The 19,500-nt window shown below is 42.1% G+C and overlaps 1 protein-coding gene across 2 annotated transcripts in view; it reads right to left on the bottom strand.

Annotated features, from left to right (window-relative positions):
• Positions 1-11,619: 11,619 nt before the first annotated feature.
• Positions 11,620-19,500, bottom strand: part of LOC132883337 (deoxynucleoside triphosphate triphosphohydrolase SAMHD1-like) — a 67,025-nt gene continuing 59,144 nt past the window's right edge. For both annotated transcript variants that reach the window (XM_060916809.1, XM_060916819.1), the window contains 5 exons: positions 19,249-19,388; positions 14,281-14,370; positions 14,087-14,191; positions 13,338-13,466; positions 11,620-13,027 (listed from right to left, as the gene is read on the bottom strand). In XM_060916809.1, the coding sequence (XP_060772792.1) occupies positions 13,004-13,027; positions 13,338-13,466; positions 14,087-14,191; positions 14,281-14,370; positions 19,249-19,388 (488 nt within the window). In that variant the 3' untranslated portion in view covers positions 11,620-13,003. The remainder of the gene's footprint in view (positions 13,028-13,337; positions 13,467-14,086; positions 14,192-14,280; positions 14,371-19,248; positions 19,389-19,500) is intronic.

Genomic DNA, 19,500 nt, shown 5'->3' with positions numbered 1-19,500 from the left:
AGTGAACCCCAAGAAAGCTGCCGGCCCTGATGATGTACCTGGTAAGGTGCTCAGAGCGTGTGCCCACCAGCTTGCCCCTACCTTCACTAGGATCTTTAACCTCTCCCTGGCTCAGGCAGTCATCCTGCCCTGCCTAAAATCTGCAACAATAATCCCAGTGCCAAAGAAGTCTCCCGTCACCAGCCTGAATGATTACCATCCTGTGGCCCTCACCCCGGTAATCATGAAGTGCTTCGAGAGACTAGTTCTTCAGCACATCAAGGACCACCTCCCCCCAGACTTTGACCCCTACCAGTTCGCATATCGCACAAACAGATCCACAGAGGAGGCCATTGCCGTAGCTCTCCACTCTGCGCTTAATCACCTGGAGCAGCAGCAGAGCTACGTCCGCATACTCTTTGTGGATTACAGTTCAGCTTTTAATACAATAATCCTGGACATCCTTATTAGTAAACTGGACACTCTCGGCCTCCCCCCTCTCACATGTGCCTGGTTAAAAGACTTTCTTACTAACCGGCCCCAGACTGTGAGACTTGGCCCCCACTTCTCCTCCACCCGCACATTGAGCACCGGCTCTCCACAGGGCTGTGTGCTGAGCCCCCTCCTATACTGCCTCTACACCCACGACTGTAGTCCGACCCACAACAACGACAACCTTATCGTCAAGTTTGCTGATGACACCACAGTGGTCGGACTCATCTCAAAGGGAGACGAGGCAGCCTACAGAGAGGAGGTCCTGAAGTTCGCAGCCTGGTGTTCAGAAAATAACCTCGCTCTGAACACCAAGAAAACCAAAGAGCTCATTGTTGACTTCAGGAAGCACAGCACCGACCTAGCCCCCCTCTACATCAACAACGTGTGTGTGGAGAGGGTCCACACCTTCCGGTTTCTTGGTGTCCTCATCTCCGCCAACATCTCCTGGTCAGCAAACATTACAGCAGTCGTTAAGAAGGCTCAGAAGCGGCTACACTTCCTGAGAGTCCTCAGGAAGTACAACTTAAGCTCCAACCTGCTGCTGACCTTCTACTGCTCATCCATCAAGAGCCTGCTGAGGTACTGTATCACAGTATGGTATGGCAGCTGCACTGCTGTAGACAAGGAGAGGCTCCAGAGGGTAGTTAAGGCAGCACAGAAGATCATTGGCTGCCCTCTCCCCTCCCTGATGGACATTTACACCTCTCGCTGCCTTAGCAGAGCTAAGAACATTATCAAGGACAGCTCCCACCCTGGCTTTGATCTGTTTGACCTGTTGCCCTCAGGGAGGCGCTACAGGTGCATCAGGACAAAGACAAATAGATTAAAAAACAGCTCCTTTCCAAAAGCCATAACCGCCCTGAACTCAGATATGCTCTGACTTTATAGTCCATTTTATTTTACTATTTTACTAATTTATAAATGTGCAGTACTTTATAAGGTGACTCTCTATGCAATACTTTCACAATGTGCAATACCACACTCCATAATGGGAAACGCAATACATGCACCTCTGGACTGTGCACCTTACACACAACACATATCTCAAGTCTGTGCACCTTACCTTACCTTGCAATAATTCATAATGTGTAATATTTTATCTTATAATGTGAATCTCTCATGCAATAATTTAAAATGTGACTGTCTCTGTGCAATACTTTATATGTGCAATACCTCACTCCATAATGTGTAACACATCACATACACCTCAGACTGTGCACCTTCCCCCCCTTTTTTCCCCCTTCCCCCCCTTCCTCTCTCTCTACATGCTGTTTGCACTGTTATTGGAGATGCTTTAATCTCATTGTACATGTGTATAGTGACAATAAAGGCATTCTATTCTATTCTCCTTGGCCTTCCTGAGGAACTTGGATCCCTCGGACTCATCATACGATATGAAGGACATCTTGGTGGAACTGAAAGGAGACACATTAAGTCTTAGATTGAATGAACACTGTTAAATACTCCTACGCTACAGTCAGATACCATGGAACGAAGTGAAGCGCAGAACTTCCTGGATTGTGTAAGTGTGAAAAAATAAATAAATCACTTCCTTCCTGGTGTCCAGGTGACAAACACCAACATCTGATCTGATTTATCATTTCATCAGACACCAGGAAGTGCTCAGTGTCAGTACAAAACACTGTGGGTGTGTTTTACAGGAAGGTACGTGTGATGTAATGAAGCAGAGACACCATTACTACCCTGAAGTTGATTATTTTCCAAGAACAGCATGTTCTCCAGTATTTTACTCCTTTAATACCACAGCAACCATCACCACTTCTTACCTTTATTACAGAAAGCACTGATACTGGAGACTCCTCTCACAACTGTTCATCATCTCAGAGCTGCTGTTAGAGAGAATTAATCAACTACTAACTGGAGAATTAATCATTAATCTTCTGGAATTATTTTGAGGAAATTAATTATATAGATGAAAGTCTTCCGGATTTACCCAGAAATCCGGATATTTGACAAAACTCTTGAAAATCTCCGGTTTTCCGAATGGAGAAATTTATTTTTCGGATTTTTCGCGTTCCGAGACGTGGCGTAAATCTTCGCATCATCCTTGCATGGGCGCAGTCCTTAAAAAGCCCAAACATAGTTCATTGATTAAAGACAGGTGTTCTTTGTTAACAGCGCACTTCTTCTTCTTCTTGGATTTTTATGGCGGTTGGCAACTTAACGTATGAGGTGCATTACCGCCACCTGCTGGACAGGGGTATGGTTCAAGAGCCTATTCTACAACTAACCTGGGTGATTTAAAAAAAAAAAAAAAAAGATTGGTGACACTAGATCCTCTGAATAAGCCCTGTATCCCTCAGAAACTTAAAAACATAATTATAGCAGACATGGCCTGAGCTTACTTTCAAAAGTTCCTGTATACTCAAACTTAGTTTTTCTTTTCTCAGCTGTTCCATTAAAACATTCCTTTCTGCTTGATATTCAGGACATTCACACATGACATGTTGTACAGATTCTGGGCTACCACAAAACTCACATCTTCCATCTACATGCTTACCCATAAGTGCTAGGGTGACGTTCAGCCTAGTGTGCCCAAATCTCATCCTTGAAAGAATGTCTTCTTCTCCCTTACTCCTGTTTGAGGATCTACATCGACCTATACTATTTTGTATGCTGTATAAATGCCTTCCAGTACGTCCACTGTCCCATAGAGACTGCCATGATTCTCTAGTTTTTCTTTTTATTATGCTTTTGACTTCAGCCTTGCTGTAGTCCACTTCTAACTCAACATTGCTGTTGCTGGCAGCTTTTTTGGCACAGCTATCAGCCATTTCATTGCCTGCTACTCCTATGTGAGCAGGTACCCATACAAAAGAAAGTTTTACTCCGTTTTTTAGCAAGGTGTTGCAGACTTGTGATATATTGGACACTACATCCTGCCTTGATTTTGACTGCCAGGTATCAATGCTGATCAGCGCAGAACTGGAGTCTGAGGCAATAACTACCTTGTCAGGCCTATTCCGCTCCACCCACTGCAGTGCAATCCACACAGCAACTAATTCAGCCGTGTAGACGACCAAGTCATCCGTGACTCTCATGCCTACTTCAGTGCTGTGTTCAGGGATGACAAATGCAACCCCAACTGATCCATCTGTTTGTTTGGAGGCATCTGTAAATATTTTAACCTCATCCCAATATTTCTCATTTAAATACTCTTGCACTCTGTATTTATCCAGTTCTTCACCTTGTTTTTCTTCCAGCAGCAGGAAATCAGTGGGCACCCCTTCCATAACCCAAGGCGGAGTAGGTGGAATAAACACAGTAGGGCTGATTTTCAGGTCCCCAATAGCCATACCTTTCACCCTTTCACCAATCGTCCAACCATAACTCCTGGAGTGTGCCTGCAACCTTTCTTGACATGGCTGTAATACACACTGGCTTATGTGGTCATCTCTATGTCCTTTCAGATTTACCCAAAATACAGAGGCAAGCTGATCCCTTCTGAGATGAAGGGGCATGTCCTCCATCTCAACTTGTATGGCCGCCACAGGGGTGGTGTTCATGGCACCACAACACAGCCTTAACGCTTGGTTCTGGACCACATCCAGTTTCTTCAGTAACGTATTGGCTGCTGAGCTATAAATGAAACTACCATAATCCAGTACAGACCTTATTAGGCCAGTGTATATTGACCTCAAGGCATGTCTATTTGCTCCCCAATCTGTACCACGTAGGCATCGCATCACATTAAGGACTTTTTTGCATCTTTCCAACATACTATCAATATGCAGTGCCCATGACAGCTTTTGGTCTAGCCACATGCCCAAATACTTAAAAGAGTTAACCCTTTCCAGTTCTAGACCAGATATTGCGATTTTAATGTCTTCCACCACCTTCTTTCTAGTAAAGATCATTGTTTTTGTTTTTTGCACAGAGATTCTGAAGCCCCATCGAATGGCCCATGTCTCCACCGCAGTGACTGCCTGCTGAATTTTCCTGCCCACAAAGTCAAGATTTCTCCCTCTTTTCCACAGGGCACCATCGTCAGCATATAGGGCAACCTCCACATGGTTCTCTACTTCGCTAAAAATCCCATTTATCATTATGGCAAACAACAGGGGGCTGACTATGCTTCCTTGTGGAATGCCATTTTCAATTGCATAGCTCTGACTAAATAAACCATTTATCCTAACCTTAATGGTTCTGGCTGTTAGGAACTCCCTGATCCAAATAAACATTCTCCCCTTAAACCCCATTTTTTTCAGCTTAATCAGCAGTCCCTCTTTCCACAACATGTCGTAGGCTCTCTCAATATCAAAGAACACAGCTACAACATTCTCCCTGTTTGCCTGCGCTCTCCGTATAGCATCCTCTAGGACCACTAATGGGTCCATTGTGCCTCTGCCCCTTCTGAATCCACTCTGGTAGCCCTGTATCAAACCTTTCGATTCAATTATATAGTTCATTCTGTCATTTATCATTTTCTCCATAGTCTTTCCCATCTGTGAGGTTAGAGCTATCGGCCTATAATTACCTGGGACTTGCGGGTCTTTGCCAGGTTTCCTAATAGGAATAATGATGGACTCTTTCCATGCTTTTGGAATTACTCCCTCTGTCCAAATCTTATTATATAGCGCCAATAGCACTTCTTTTCCCTTATCTGTTAGATTTCTCAACATGGAGTAGCATATCCTATCCCCCCCAGGAGAGGAGTTGCCTAACTTCCTGAGAACATTATTCAGTTCAGTAATAGTGAACAGTGCATTCATTTCCCATCCTATCACATCTGTACTGTCCTCTGTTCTCACACTTTCCTGCTGATGATTCTGTACCGTCTCATCTCTTGCCATCCTTTCCTGTTGGGAGAGGTTTTCAGAGCTATGAACTTTGCTCAGCGTTTGGGCTATAATCTCTGCTTTTCCAATGTCGGTTGTAATTACAGTATCCCCATCTAACAATCCAGGGTATCCATATTGCTTCCCACTCCCCTTCATCCTCTTTATCATACCCCATACTTTCCCCATTGGCGTATCCCGCCCTATCAAATCGCAGAACTTTCTCCAACAATCTTTCTTGGCCTGTTTGATGGTTCTCCTCACATTTGCCTGGGCCTTTTTAAACAAAACCAGATTCTGAAAATTATGAGTTCTCTTCAACACTCTAAACGCTTTATTTCGCGCTTTAATTGCCATTCTACATTCGTTAGTCCACCAAGGGACAATCCTACCTAGGCTCCCAGGTTTAGTTTTAGGGATTGCTGCTGTAGCTCCTCCAACTATGCCAGCACTAATCTGTAAACACAACTCTTCTACATCTCCATTTATATCTACTAGGGACAGTAGAGCATCACTGACCTCTTTAAATTTTTTCCAGTCAGCTTTTCCCAGAATCCACTTCTCATTGTGAACCACTTGCTCTGCTGTATAATTCATTCCCACTTCAATTTTAATTGGGAAGTGGTCACTGCCCACTGCATTAACTCTCAGCACTTCCCACCCACACTTGTCTGCCAATGTTGCTGTAACCAGCGTTAAGTCAATGGCAGACTCTGTCCCTCTTGCTATATCCATTCTAGTGCCTGACCCATCATTTAGACATACCAATTCTTCCCCATCCATAAATTCTAGAATTACATCCCCATTACCATCACTCTTATCTCCCCATAATGAGCTGTGCGCATTAAAGTCACCACACCATATCACTCTCCCTTTTGTACCCTCCCAAATTTTTTCCAACTGACTCAATCGTAATTTCTGACATGGGTTGTAGAAATTAATCATTTCTATAGATTATTTCCCTATCCAGACCTCTATCATCACATATTCTAGTTCTTTCCCTCTTTTGACCTCCCTATACTGAGTGTCTGTTCGTATAAATGTCATAACTCCCCCACCCCTACCATAATCTCTGTCTCTCCTAACTGACGAGTATCCTTTAATACAGAAGTCAAGCTTAGGAATCAGCCATGTTTCTTGGACGCAAATAACACTGGGTTTCACACTAAGCTCATCAACATATTTCTTAAACTCTTGTCCATTTTGTATTAGACTCCGTGCATTCCATTGCAGAATGACAATACCCATTATCCAGTACCACCACATCCTTGAGATCGAGTTATGTCATCAGTCAGATTTAGAGCATCTCTGACCGCTTCCCACTGCATATGAATACCTAGGAACTTACTAGCTCCTTTAACTACGTATTGGATTTTCTTAGTTCGGCTATCAGTTTGGGCTGCACAGTTGATAGCATAAGCCATAAATAGCACAAAGTCGTTTTTAGGTACAATAAGCGTCTCTTCCTTGATAACTTCGCATTTCCTACATTGCTCACTTACTCTGGTTCTCTCAACTGGTTCTGTTTCCACCTTCCTGACAGCCTTCGTCGCTTCTGCGTAAGTAATGCCATGAGTGACTTTAACTCTCTGTACCTCTCGCATCCTTTTATTCACTTCACACCCACCGTAGGCTGAACTGTGTTCACCCCCACAGTTACAACACTTCAGTTTTGCATCCTTCTTACATTGGCCATACTCGTGTTCTTCACTACATTTACTGCACCTCTGTTTCCCTTTGCAAACCGCCGCAACATGCCCAAATCGCTGACATTTAAAACATCTGAGGGGAGGTGGGACATACAACCTCACTTCGTAGCTCATGAATCCAATAAACACCCTCCTGGGGAGTAGGGGTTCATCAAAAGTTAACACTATAGATAGACTATCCGTAAGCGCTCCATCTCGCTTGGTTTTCAACCTCTTAGCCTCCTTAAGCTTGACATTTCTGATACTAGATTTGATATTATCCACAGATTCGGCTAATGGGATACCTGAGATTACCCCTCTCACCAGCATCTTATCATGTGCCACCGTACACTGAACTCTATGGCCATTTAACTTTTTTACCGTGACTGCGCGCTTTTGCTGTTCTTCATTTTTGCACATGATTAGTAGCCCGCTTCTTATTTTCTTTGCACTCACCTCCCCAAACTCCTTTTGTAACGCGCCGGTAAGCAGAGATGGACTCCATTCATCGAAGTTGGCACCTTCCTTTAGCAACTTCACAAGTACTTTGTGCTCCACAACTTTACTATCAACTTTCGCCTTTTTCTCACCATCAGCAGTACTGTGCCCCTTCCCGATTTTGCGTTTAGTTCCTAGTGTACTCCATGGACCTTCCAGATTTACCAAACTGTCAGTTTCAAACCTCCCGCTAACATCCATACCCTCATCTTCCACCTCACTGCCTGACGCGTCACTTCCTACCTCCTGACCATTCCCAGCCCAGTTGCCACCAACCGCCTGCACGCCACCACGTCCTCCACTCCTCTCAGCCATCCTCCTCCTCTGCCAAAAACCTGTTTTCCTAACAGCGCACTTGCCGGAGCTCTTTTGGCGCGCGCGCCCACGGCGTGCCTTCAGGTGCACGAGCTAAGGCGCTCAGGACTGACACAGTTCTGCGCAAGCACAACACAATCACACTAGAAAGCATGTTCAAGCTGCTAGTGTAGCTGCAGTCTTTTTAGTTGCAAATTACAAGTATTTCCAGAGCTGACTGACTGATTTCTCTTTCTAATTAAAAAAAAAAAAAAAAAAAAAAAATATATATATATATATATATATATATATATATATATATATATATATATATATATATATATAATAGAAAAATTTCACTCTGACACCCAACTTTTGAACATCATTAAAAATTTATTCTCTACAAACGTTTCAAGAATAAATTGTTGGCTGACAGAGACTTTTTACTCTACATATATATATATATATATATATATATATATATATATATATATATATATATATATGTAGAGTAAAAAGTCTCTGTCAGCCAACAATTTATTCTTGAAACGTTTGTAGAGAATAAATTTTTAATGATGTTCAAAAGTTGGGTGTCAGAGTGAAATTTTTCTATTATATATATATATATATATATATATATATATATATGGGCGGCACGGTGGTGTAGTGGTTAACGCTGTCGCCTCACAGCAAGAAGGTCCTGGGTTCGAGCCCCGGGGCCGGCGAGGGCCTTTCTGTGTGGAGTTTGCATGTTCTCCCCGTGTCCGCGTGGGTTTCCTCCGGGTGCTCCGGTTTCCCCCACAGTCCAAAGACATGCAGGTTAGGTTGACTGGTGACTCTAAATTGACCGTAGGTGTGAATGGTTGTCTGTGTCTATGTGTCAGCCCTGTGATGACCTGGTGACTTGTCCAGGGTGTACCCCGCCTTTTGCCCGTAGTCAGCTGGGATAGGCTCCAGCTTGCCTGCGACCCTGTAGAAGGATAAAGCGGCTAGAGATAATGAGATGAGATATATATATTAGTTTTTGAATATTACTGCTGAAGTCCACTTCAAATGGCTGTTACTTTTAGCCCCTACAAAGGGACCCTTCAGAAAATAGAATATAGAGATGATCACCTGGGGCGGCACGGTGATGTAGTGGTTAGCGCTGTCGCCTCACAGCAAGAAGGTCCGGGTTCGAGCCCCGTGGCTGGCGAGGGCCTTTCTGTGCGGAGTTTGCATGTTCTCCCCGTGTCCGCGTGGGTTTCCTCCAGGTGCTCCGGTTTCCCCCACAGTCCAAAGACATGCAGGTTAGGTTAACTGGTGACTCTAAATTGACCGTAGGTGTGAATGTGAGTGTGAATGGTTGTCTGTGTCAGCCCAGTGATGACCTGGCGACTTGTCCAGGGTGTACCCCGCCTTTCGCCCGTAGTCAGCTGGGATAGGCTCCAGCTTGCCTGCAACCCTGTAGAAGGATAAAGTGGCTAGAGATAATGAGATGAGATGATCACCTGAGAACCACAGATCACACTTCCACATCTCATCTCATCTCATTATCTCTAGCCGCTTTATCCTGTTCTACAGGGTCGCAGGCAAGCTGGAGCCGATCCCAGCTGACTACGGGCAAAAGGCGGGGTACACCCTGGACAAGTCACCAGGTCATCACAGGGCTGACACATAGACACAGACAACCATTCACACTCATGGTCAACTTAGAATCACCAGTTAACCTTACCTGCATGTCTTTGGGGGAAACCGGAGCACCCAGAGGAAACCCAAGCAGACACGGGGAGAACATGCAAACTCCACCCAGAAAGGCCCTCATCGGCCACGGGGCTCGAACCTGGACCTTCTTGCTGTGAGGCGACAGCACTAACCACTACACCACCGTGCCGCCCCAGGCAGCACTCAACATTTAAAATGAGGTTGTCTTGTATGAGATTGTGGCAAATAAGAGAACCGGTATTGATGTGGATAAATGGGATTATTTCGCCAGGTGAGTCTGTCTTTAAGACAGTGTTAGCAATATTCTACAGTAAAATAACCACTGATCCAATTATCGCCTACACTAAATCCCTATCAGAAGGAGTTTAAGTACCTTGGGGTCTTGTTCAGGAGTGATGGCAAAATGGAGCGTGAGATGGACAGGCAGATTGGGGTGGAGTCAGCAGTAATGCAGGCATTGTACTGGACCGTCATGGTGAAGAGGGAGCTGAGCCAGAAGGCAAAGCTTTCGATTTACCAGTCAGTCTATGTTCCGATCCTCACCTATGGTCATGAGCTTTGGGTAGTGACCGAAAGGATGAGATCGCAGATACAGGTGGCTGAAATGAGCTTTCTCCGTAGGGTGGCTGGGCTCACCCTTAAAGATAGGGTGAGGAACTCAGACATCCAGAGGGATCTTGGAGTTGAGCCACTGCTCCTTCATGTTGAAAGGAATTAGCTGAGGTGGTTCAGGCATCTGATTAGGATGCCTCCTGGACACCTTCCTTTAGAGGTTTTCCAGGCACCTCCAACTGGCAGGAGACCCCGGGGTCGACCCAGAACACGCTGGAGAGATTATATATTTCATCTGGCCTGGGAGTGCTTTGGAATCCCCCAGGAGGAACTGGAAAGCATTGCTGGGGAGAGGGACACCTGAAATACCCTGCTTAGCCTGCTGCCACCATGACCTGACTTCAGAAAAGCGGAAGAAAATGGATGTATGGGTGGAAAAATGGATAAAACCCAATCACAAATACCTCTATACCACTATACTACACCATTTTAGCTTGGTAAATTAGCTATCTAGTTAGTAATGTAGCTCATATTAGTGGGATTTCAGTCTCAAATTGTATTTAATAAAAATAATATATTTTACTGTAACCATGACAACCATCATTGCTGAAGTTAGCCAAGTTACCTCATTAGTTATAGATTTGTTGTCTGAACAATTTGAGGTCAAACACAAAATCCTCCGATCTTCGTGTGATTTGATATAGTCTTACATTTTTTAAAAGTATAAATATAGCAAATATCAGCTAACAAGTTTGAGTAAAATACTCACATGTACTCGGACTCAAAGTCAGCAGGAATTTACATTTACACATCACACTATGAAGTTTAGAGATATTTGTTTGATTATCTCATCTCATTCATCTCATTATCTCTAGCCGCTTTATCCTTCTACAGGGTCGCAGGCAAGCTAGAGCCTATCCCAGCTGACTACGGGCGAAAGGCGGGGTACACCCTGGACAAGTCGCCAGGTCATCACAGGGCTGACACATAGACACAGACAACCATTCACACTCACATTCACACCTATGGTCAATTTAGAGTCACCAGTTAACCTAACCTGCATGTCTTTGGACTGTGGGGGAAACCGGAGCACCCGGAGGAAACCCACACGGACACGGGGAGAACATGCAAACTCCGCACAGAAAGGCCCTCGCCGGCCCCGGGGCTCGAACCCAGGACCTTCTTGCTGTGAGGCGACAGCGCTAACCACTACACCACCGTGCCGCCCATGTTTGATTATTTTTTATGTTATTTTTAAAATCTGGAATGTTTAATATGAATAACCTGGGAGTCGGAGACGAAGGTGTTGATACAATGTGCGGTCACTATCAGGTGGAATTGGAGAAATCTGTGAAACATCTGAAGCTCTTTGAGGTATCAAACCTGTTCATTATCTCACAGAATACCAACATGGTTTTAGCAAATAAATTACTGTTACTAAAGGAATATTTAGCATGCAGTTATCTTACTGCTGTACAGTGATTGTACAGTACCTTTAAATATTCTTAAGCATCATTATTTAATGTGCTGACTCCAGTAAACAAGTAAAAATTATCAAACTTGAGAATTTATTAGCCTTTAATTAAACAGCTTTAAAACACCTCATTAAATACACCCAATAAAAAGTCTTACAGGTCAGAAAGTCAGTACAGGAAAATAAATGAAGTTACATGAGGAGGTGAAATGTGGAAAGGAAACAAAAAACAAAGAAAAATTAATTTTGTAAAGCAGTATTTTGACTATAACTAAAGTTTCCTCTTTACCCTAAACACAGTGGAGATACGAGGTTAATGCAGCTAACAGGTAATGAAAGTGTGTGTATTCACCATCACGCATGTCTGTGTAATTTTACATGTACAGTGGAGTCCAAAAGTCTCATAAAAAATGCTTCTATTTTCCAAGGTTTACAAATTTGCAAAAAAAAAAAAGTTCAAATGCAAAATGTTTAAATGCAAATTTTAGTAATAACCTGAGTGAAAGTAAAATTTTGTTTTGGGAAATTTATTCAGTTTGGTACTTCTCCCTTTCACTTTAATGACAGTTTGCACATGAGCTGGCATGGAGTCCAAAAGTTTGTGTAAAACCTGATGATTTATGTTCGATCAGAATCATGGGAGTGTCATCTGAACATGTTCTTCAGTGGAAGGGATAAATCTCAAGGCATATCTAACCTTCAGTATCACCATATTGCAAATTTGCTGAAATTTATCCCTTCCACTTCTTCATGAAACAAACACCAATGTAATTTCAGTGTGGTCTCAGACTTTAGGACCCCACTGTATATGAACCCAGTTCATGCAGCTGCAGTTTGACATGACGATAAAACACAAAACCAAAATAAGATAATGCTATGATAAGTTTAAAAGTCCTGATTAAAATGTCCCAAAATTCCACCATCACACACAGACACACAAACAAACAAAAAATCAAATAAAAAGTGTAATCAGTGCCAGATTCTTCATATAAAACTTGAGATATTTTAATGATTATTAAATACTTAGCTACCTAGTTTAAGAGTGATTAGTTATTCAAACCCTGATTAGATACACCTCCCAAACCTTCACCAAACTCTGGTTTATAATCTGGATAAACTAACACATATAAAAACGCTTTTTAATGCTCATCTATTAAACTCAGAAAAAGGACAAAACAAAAGATGCTTCCACATGATTTCTGTTCTTAAAGGATCAGTTTGGGATTTGACCCCTGAATCACTGCTGTGATACGATATGATTTCATATCCTCTGACTGATATGTGACCAAAGTTTTTTTCAGAATCTGGGATACACACCAGTTGTTTGTCCTTAAAAAAAAAAAAAAAAATCACTTTGTAAGCAGGTTAAATGCCTAACAGGAGGATTGTTTGATAAATAACATATAGATCCATTTGCTCTGCCAGCAGGGGGCGATGATGCTTCAATGCTGTTTTTCCCAGATGTCTGGTTTCTCCAGCTCCTCCACTCCCCTTGGCTTTAGAATCAGTCATGAGTTACATCAGTTATTTGTGGCTCCAGAACCCTACACACACACATACACACACACACACACAGTCATTTTCCAAGACTGGAACAGTGTGCACGTCTTTAAGCCACTAGATGAAGACACTTCCTGTTCCTAACAGGGGCTCAGGAGTCATTTTAAGAATAACTGACCAGAATAAACGACTTTCACGTTCCAAAAAGTTTAGTTCAACGTTCACCAAAAATATGAGCACAAATACAAGTTCACGCACGACACTGCTTAACACAATACTAACTTTAACATTCACATAAACAAGAGTAGGGCACACACACACACACACACACACACTGCAGGAGGCGATTGTTACCTGTGGTGTCAAGTTCTTCTTCTTACACCACTGCTCAAAGTATTTCTTTGCAGCTTCCAGTTTATCTGGTTGCTTACAATAAACTCTGATGCGTTTCTCAGAAAAGGTTTCAGGCAGCAGGATGGACACCTGCAAAAAGCACATAAGACGTCAAACATGAACCCGATCTTAAATTAATTTGTCCAAGAACTTGAGTCCAGGAACTTTTAGTCCAGTAGCTTCAGCCTGACTAATTGAACCAAGGAACCTGAACCCATGAATTACAGTCTAAGATCGTGTGTTCAAGAACCTCAACCCAGGAAACTGAGCCCATGAAGTGTAGTCCAGGAACTTAAGCCTCGGAACTTAAGCCAAGGTGCTCAAGACCAGTAACTTAGATTCAGCCATGGGTGACTGCTTTAATACTGCATGATGAGAAGCCTGGGTTCAGAATCTGAATCCACCAACACATACCACTGATAGGAATCCAGTGATACATGGCTTTTATGGCAGATTCAAGTAGAATATATTTTGATGGTATAAAGATTCGCACTCGTTGGACATGAATATGACTGATATCAATAACATATAAATGAAATATCTTAAAGATAAAGATAAATGAGTGCCGTGTTAGTAAAGTAGCCTTTGCTAATAGCTGTTAAAGTAGAGTTTTGATCTGCTCCTGTAAAAGTTTTGTAAAAGTGACCCAACAGATGTTTGTGTGAAGTGTAATGGAGCCTTTTTTTTCAGAAATGACACTTGATATGTACCTCTTCTTTGGGGATTTCAATGGCTTCGGTGGGGTCAGTCTTTCTGTAGAAATAGACGTTGTCCATGGGGTTTTTGTCCTTCATGCCATAATCTATAGCAAATACCTGCCAGATCATTATTAAAAATGAATTCCAGATTCTAAAATTGTTATTATCAAAGTGTAAAATAATTTATTAGGTGTTTATTTACATACATTGACAATGAAATCTTCATGCTTTAGTTCAACATCAGTGCCATCAGGTCTGGACTCAGCCAATTGTTGGCGTATCTTTTCCAAGTCTTCCTAAAAAAATTTTATTAAAAAATAATAATAATCATCTGCAAAGTTATACCAAACACATGTAACTTCAGGTTGTTCATTTTTCTATTGTGGACAAAACACTGTGCTTGACCATAGTACCAGAGTTCCTGGTTCCATTTTGCTCAAACAGGGTTTAACTAGAAACGTATACTCCACACTGAGCCCTCTCCGAACCCCTAATGTTTCAAGGCCCTGAAGAGTGGATATTACAGTTACATACCAGTACTATGTTTATGATTTACTGATCATAAACATAGTACTGCGGGCGGCACAGTGGTGTAGTGGTTAGCACGGTTGCCTCACAGCAAGAAGGTTCCGGGTTCGAGCCCCGTGGCCTTTCTGTGTGGAGTTTGCATGTTCTCCCCATGTCTGTGTGGGTTTCCTCTGGGTGCTCCGGTTTCCCCCACAGTCCAAAGACATGCAGTTAGGTTGACGTGGGGCGGCCTTGGGCTGAGGTGCCCTTGAGCAAGGTACCGAACCCCTGACTGCTCCCCGGGTGCTCTGGTGTGGCTGCCCACTGCTCTGGTTTGTGTGTGTGTTCACTGCTTCAGATGGGTTAAATGCAGAGGATGAATTTCACTGTGCTTGAAGTGTGCAAGTGACAAATAAAGGTTTCTTCAATTTAGCATTCCATTCACCAACTGTCATTACAGCTAAAATGCACACTCCCTCACACACTGAGAATAATATTGTATGAACACTCCAACATCAAATAACCACCATTAAGAAAGTCCAATTTGAATGTGTTCTGTTTGCTCGGGGAAGGGCCTGAAAATATTCAACATTCTATTAATAAATCCATCATTGGATGGAGCCTTAAAATATTTTGCTTGACTGTATAAGGAAAGCAGTAGAATGCAAGTAAAACTGGGGATATTAGCTCATTATTCCAGTTACAGGGATGAGAATTTTCCGCTGATCGGCAGATTTCCGGCTTTTTCAGACCAAAATGATTGTTTTTGAGATCGATGTAAATCCGGTGAGAAATTTTCGGAGGGGGGTGTACGGTTAATGATCTGTGGTCACCTTATAACATCTTGATTCTTGGTGGGCTCCAGGTTTACACACTTGAGTCTTTCGACATGTCGTAATTAACATTAACTTTTGCGACAATGTTCGACTTATCTGCGGTAGAATTTTCAGGAAATCCCATCGCGTGCAGTGTATAAACACAAATTTGCATGCTCTCCACGCATTGCTTGCAATCGCCATTCACCAACCGTACACACTGTTTGACGATATGCATTGGTAACATCGGAAAGACATGTATTCAGGCGGGATATTTTAGCATATCGACAATGGCAAAAGTCCTAGATAAGAAAGACGAGGATCGAGCGAGGGAGATTGATAAAGGTGCAGGAATAAAGAACTGTTTTCAATGGGCTTGGTTAGAAAGAACACTGAATGTCAAGATCGACAAGCAGACCGTCACAACGAAGCTCGGTGATCACATACGGAAAATAGACGTCCCAGGAGAAGTACTTTGCTCATTGTGTTCTGACATGATAAACTCCGCTAGTAGAGGGGCAAGGACTATTGAACTTCACATACACACCAAAAAACACAAAGGCAGGTCGAAAATTATTTTGCCTGTTCAATGATTCATTATATTTATAATGTATATCGCATGAATCAATGCCATTGTGTGTGTGTGTGTGTGTGTGTGTGTGTGTGTGTGTATATATATATATATATATATATATATATATAAAATACATGTCATATACAGTGGGGCAAAAAAGTATTTAGTCAGCCACCAATTGTGCAAGTTCTCCCACTTAAAAAGATGAGAGAGGCCTGTAATTTTCATCATAGGTACACGTCAACTATGAGAGACAGAATGGGGGGAAAGAATCCAGGAAATCACATTGTAGGATTTTTTATGAATTAATTGGTAAATTCCTCGGTAAAATAAGTATTTGGTCACCTACAAACAAGCAAGATTTCTGGCTCTCACAGACCTGTAACAACTTCTTTAAGAGGCTCCTCTGTCCTCCACTCGTTACCTGTATTAATGGCACCTGTTTGAACTCGTTATCAGTATAAAAGACACCTGTTCACAACCTCAAACAGTCACACTCCAAACTCCACTATGGCCAAGACCAAAGAGCTGTCAAAGGACACCAGAAACAAAATTGTAGACCTGCACCAGGCTGGGAAGACTGAATCTGCAAGAGGTAAGCAGCTTGGTGTGAAGAAATCAACTGTGGGAGCAATTATTAGAAAATGGAAGACATACAAGACCACTGATAATCTCCCTCGATCTGGGGCTCCACGCAAGATCTCACCCCGTGGGGTCAAAATAATCACAAGAACGGTGAGCAAAAATCCCAGAACCACATGGGGGGACCTAGTGAATGACCTGCAGAGAGCTGGGACCAAAGTACCAAAGGCTACCATCAGTAACACACTACGCCGCCAGGGACTCAAATCCTGCAGTGCCAGACGTGTCCCCCTGCTTAAGCCAGTACATGTCCAGGCCCGTCTGAAGTTTGCTAGAGAGCATTTGGATGATCCAGAAGAGGACTGGGAGAATGTCATATGGTCAGATGAAACCAAAATAGAACTTTTTGGTAAAAACTCAACTTGCCGTGTTTGGAGGAGAAAGAATGCTGAGTTGCATCCAAAGAACACCATACCTACTGTGAAGCATGGGGATGGAAGCATCATGCTTTGGGGCTGTTTTTCTGCAAAGGGACCAGGACGACTGATCCGTGTAAAGGAAAGAATGAACGGGGCCATGTATCGTGAGATTTTGAGTGAAAACCTCTTTCCATCAGCAAGGGCATTGAAGATGAAACGCGGCTGGGTCTTTCAGCATGACAATGATCCCAAACACACCGCCCGGGTAATGGAGTGGCTTCGTAAGAAGCATTTCAAGGTCCTGGAGTGGCCTAGCCAGTCTCCAGATCTCAACCCCATAGAAAATCTTTGGAGGGAGTTGAAAGTCCGCGTTGCCCAGCGATAGCCCCAAAACATCACTGCTCTAGAGGAGATCTGCATGGAGGAATGGGCCAAAATACCAGCAACAGTGTGTGAAAACCTTGTGAAGACTTACAGAAAACGTTTGACCTCTGTCATTGCCAACAAAGGGTATATAACAAAGTATTGAGATGAACTTTTGTTATTGACCAAATACTTATTTTCCACCATAATTTGCAAATAAATTCTTTAAAAATCAGACAATGTGATTTCCTGGATTCTTTCCCCCCATTCTGTCTCTCATAGTTGAAGTGTACCTATGATGAAAATTACAGGCCTCTCATCTTTTTAAGTGGGAGAACTTTCACAATTGGTGACTGGCTAAATACTTCTTTGCCCCACTGTATAAGTGTGTAATATATATATATATATATATATATAAAATACATGTCATATATAAGTATGTATCTTTTATAAATGGGTTAGCTTATCTAATGTAGCATGTTGGGGAGAATCATATTATCATATCTATATTTCTGATAAAATTTTAGGTATGATACCATGTATAACTCTCCTACTTATTGCTCATTTCATAAGGGGACGGGGGAATTGCTGGCGTGTGCCGCGTGGGAGTGTCTGCCCAAATTTTTTAGGCCAAGATGAACTTATAGTTTTTGATTTTAAAAAAAATTTCCAATATGTAATGCCAATTGTACATGCCTGTTCTTTAATTCAGAATCAACATCTTGATCTTCAAATTGACCGTATGGTATCTGTATTACATTACACAACATCCTGTCCAGATAAAACCTAGTTAGTACACACAACAGTTGAAAGGGAAGTGATGAGTGATGTTGAAATATATCGTGCTTTTGTAGTGGTTGGCCCCAGGTTGTGGAATGACTTACCTGCTGAACTCAGGTTTGCTCCTTCTTTAAATGCTTTTAAGAGCCAATTAAAAACACACTTTTTTAGACAGGCTTTTGGCTAGGTTGTTTTTATCTGTTATTTGCTTTTCTTATTGTACAACTGGGCCCACTTTGTCTTTGAATTTGTTTTAATTTATACCTTTTTTATTAGGTTTGTTTTGCTTGCTATTGTTTACTGTTTATTTATATTATTTTTATTTCTTCCTTTCCTATTGTTTTTGGCTTTGATACATTGTAAAGTGCTTTGTGACTGTTTGTCTGTGAAAAGCACCATACAAATAAATTTTACTTACTTTTTTTACTTACTTACTTGAATGTTGCCTGCTTAATATGCAAGACCTCCTGCTACCATGATAACATCAGAAGAAAGCTTAAGAGAATTATATGATAGCACTTTTTTCTGGTTTGCACGTCATTGTAAAGGATTAGAGTATTCAAAGACATGAATAGCTAAAATGCAGAAACATAATACTGTAGAGCTCGTTTATATTAAAAGGTGCATTGATTTTTTGAAATCATCAAATGTGAATTGATTAAAAACAAGTCTCTTGTCCCATATTAATCATTTTCACCTGGTAGTCCACCAAGAAGGGGAATTTATTTCCAAATAAATTGCAACTTTTTGCTGATAAAATTAATTGTTTTGGGGTAAAAAAAAAAATAGCCAAAATCATTAGCTCCCGCCCCCTGGGCCCCCACCGGAGCTCTGCCCCTGGGCCCCGCTGGGTGCCTGTGGCCCCCAAACCCACGGCTTTTTTCAGACTTTTTAAATATTTTTCATTCTCATCCCTGCAGTTAGATTTTTTTGGATATTACTCTATTTTTCTTCCAATTTAGCCACTGCTTATCGTCAGGTAAGGCCAAAGGTGAACATGCTGATTTATGTAGTGTGCTATTCTTCAAAGCTAACTGCTGATTGGGCCATTAACTCATAAAAATGAAGGTTTTATGAACAACTCTGACTTAACTGATAATGGTAAATACATAACTGAAGGTTGTGACCTCTGACCTTTGACCCTGTAAGATTTTTTTGAGGTCTTGTTTGTCCCACAAACTTATACAAGCGTCTGTGAATGATGTTCTCCAGGATGGACTGCGCTTCAGCCAGGTTTGGATCAGAGGAGTACAGAATCTGCTCAAAAATGTGGTCTATGGAAGGGTAAGGAGGACACATCGATAAGTCATTGTAAACTTACACACCATAGCAAATTAAAGTTGTGTGTGCAGGAGTTATGCTTGTACGGATAATCAGTTATACAAT

The sequence above is a fragment of the Neoarius graeffei genome, chromosome 1 (assembly GCF_027579695.1).
Source record: "Neoarius graeffei isolate fNeoGra1 chromosome 1, fNeoGra1.pri, whole genome shotgun sequence".
Lineage (NCBI taxonomy): Eukaryota > Metazoa > Chordata > Actinopteri > Siluriformes > Ariidae > Neoarius > Neoarius graeffei.
The sequence above is the reverse complement of the archived record's forward strand: the minus strand, read 5'-3'. Positions and strand labels throughout refer to the sequence as shown.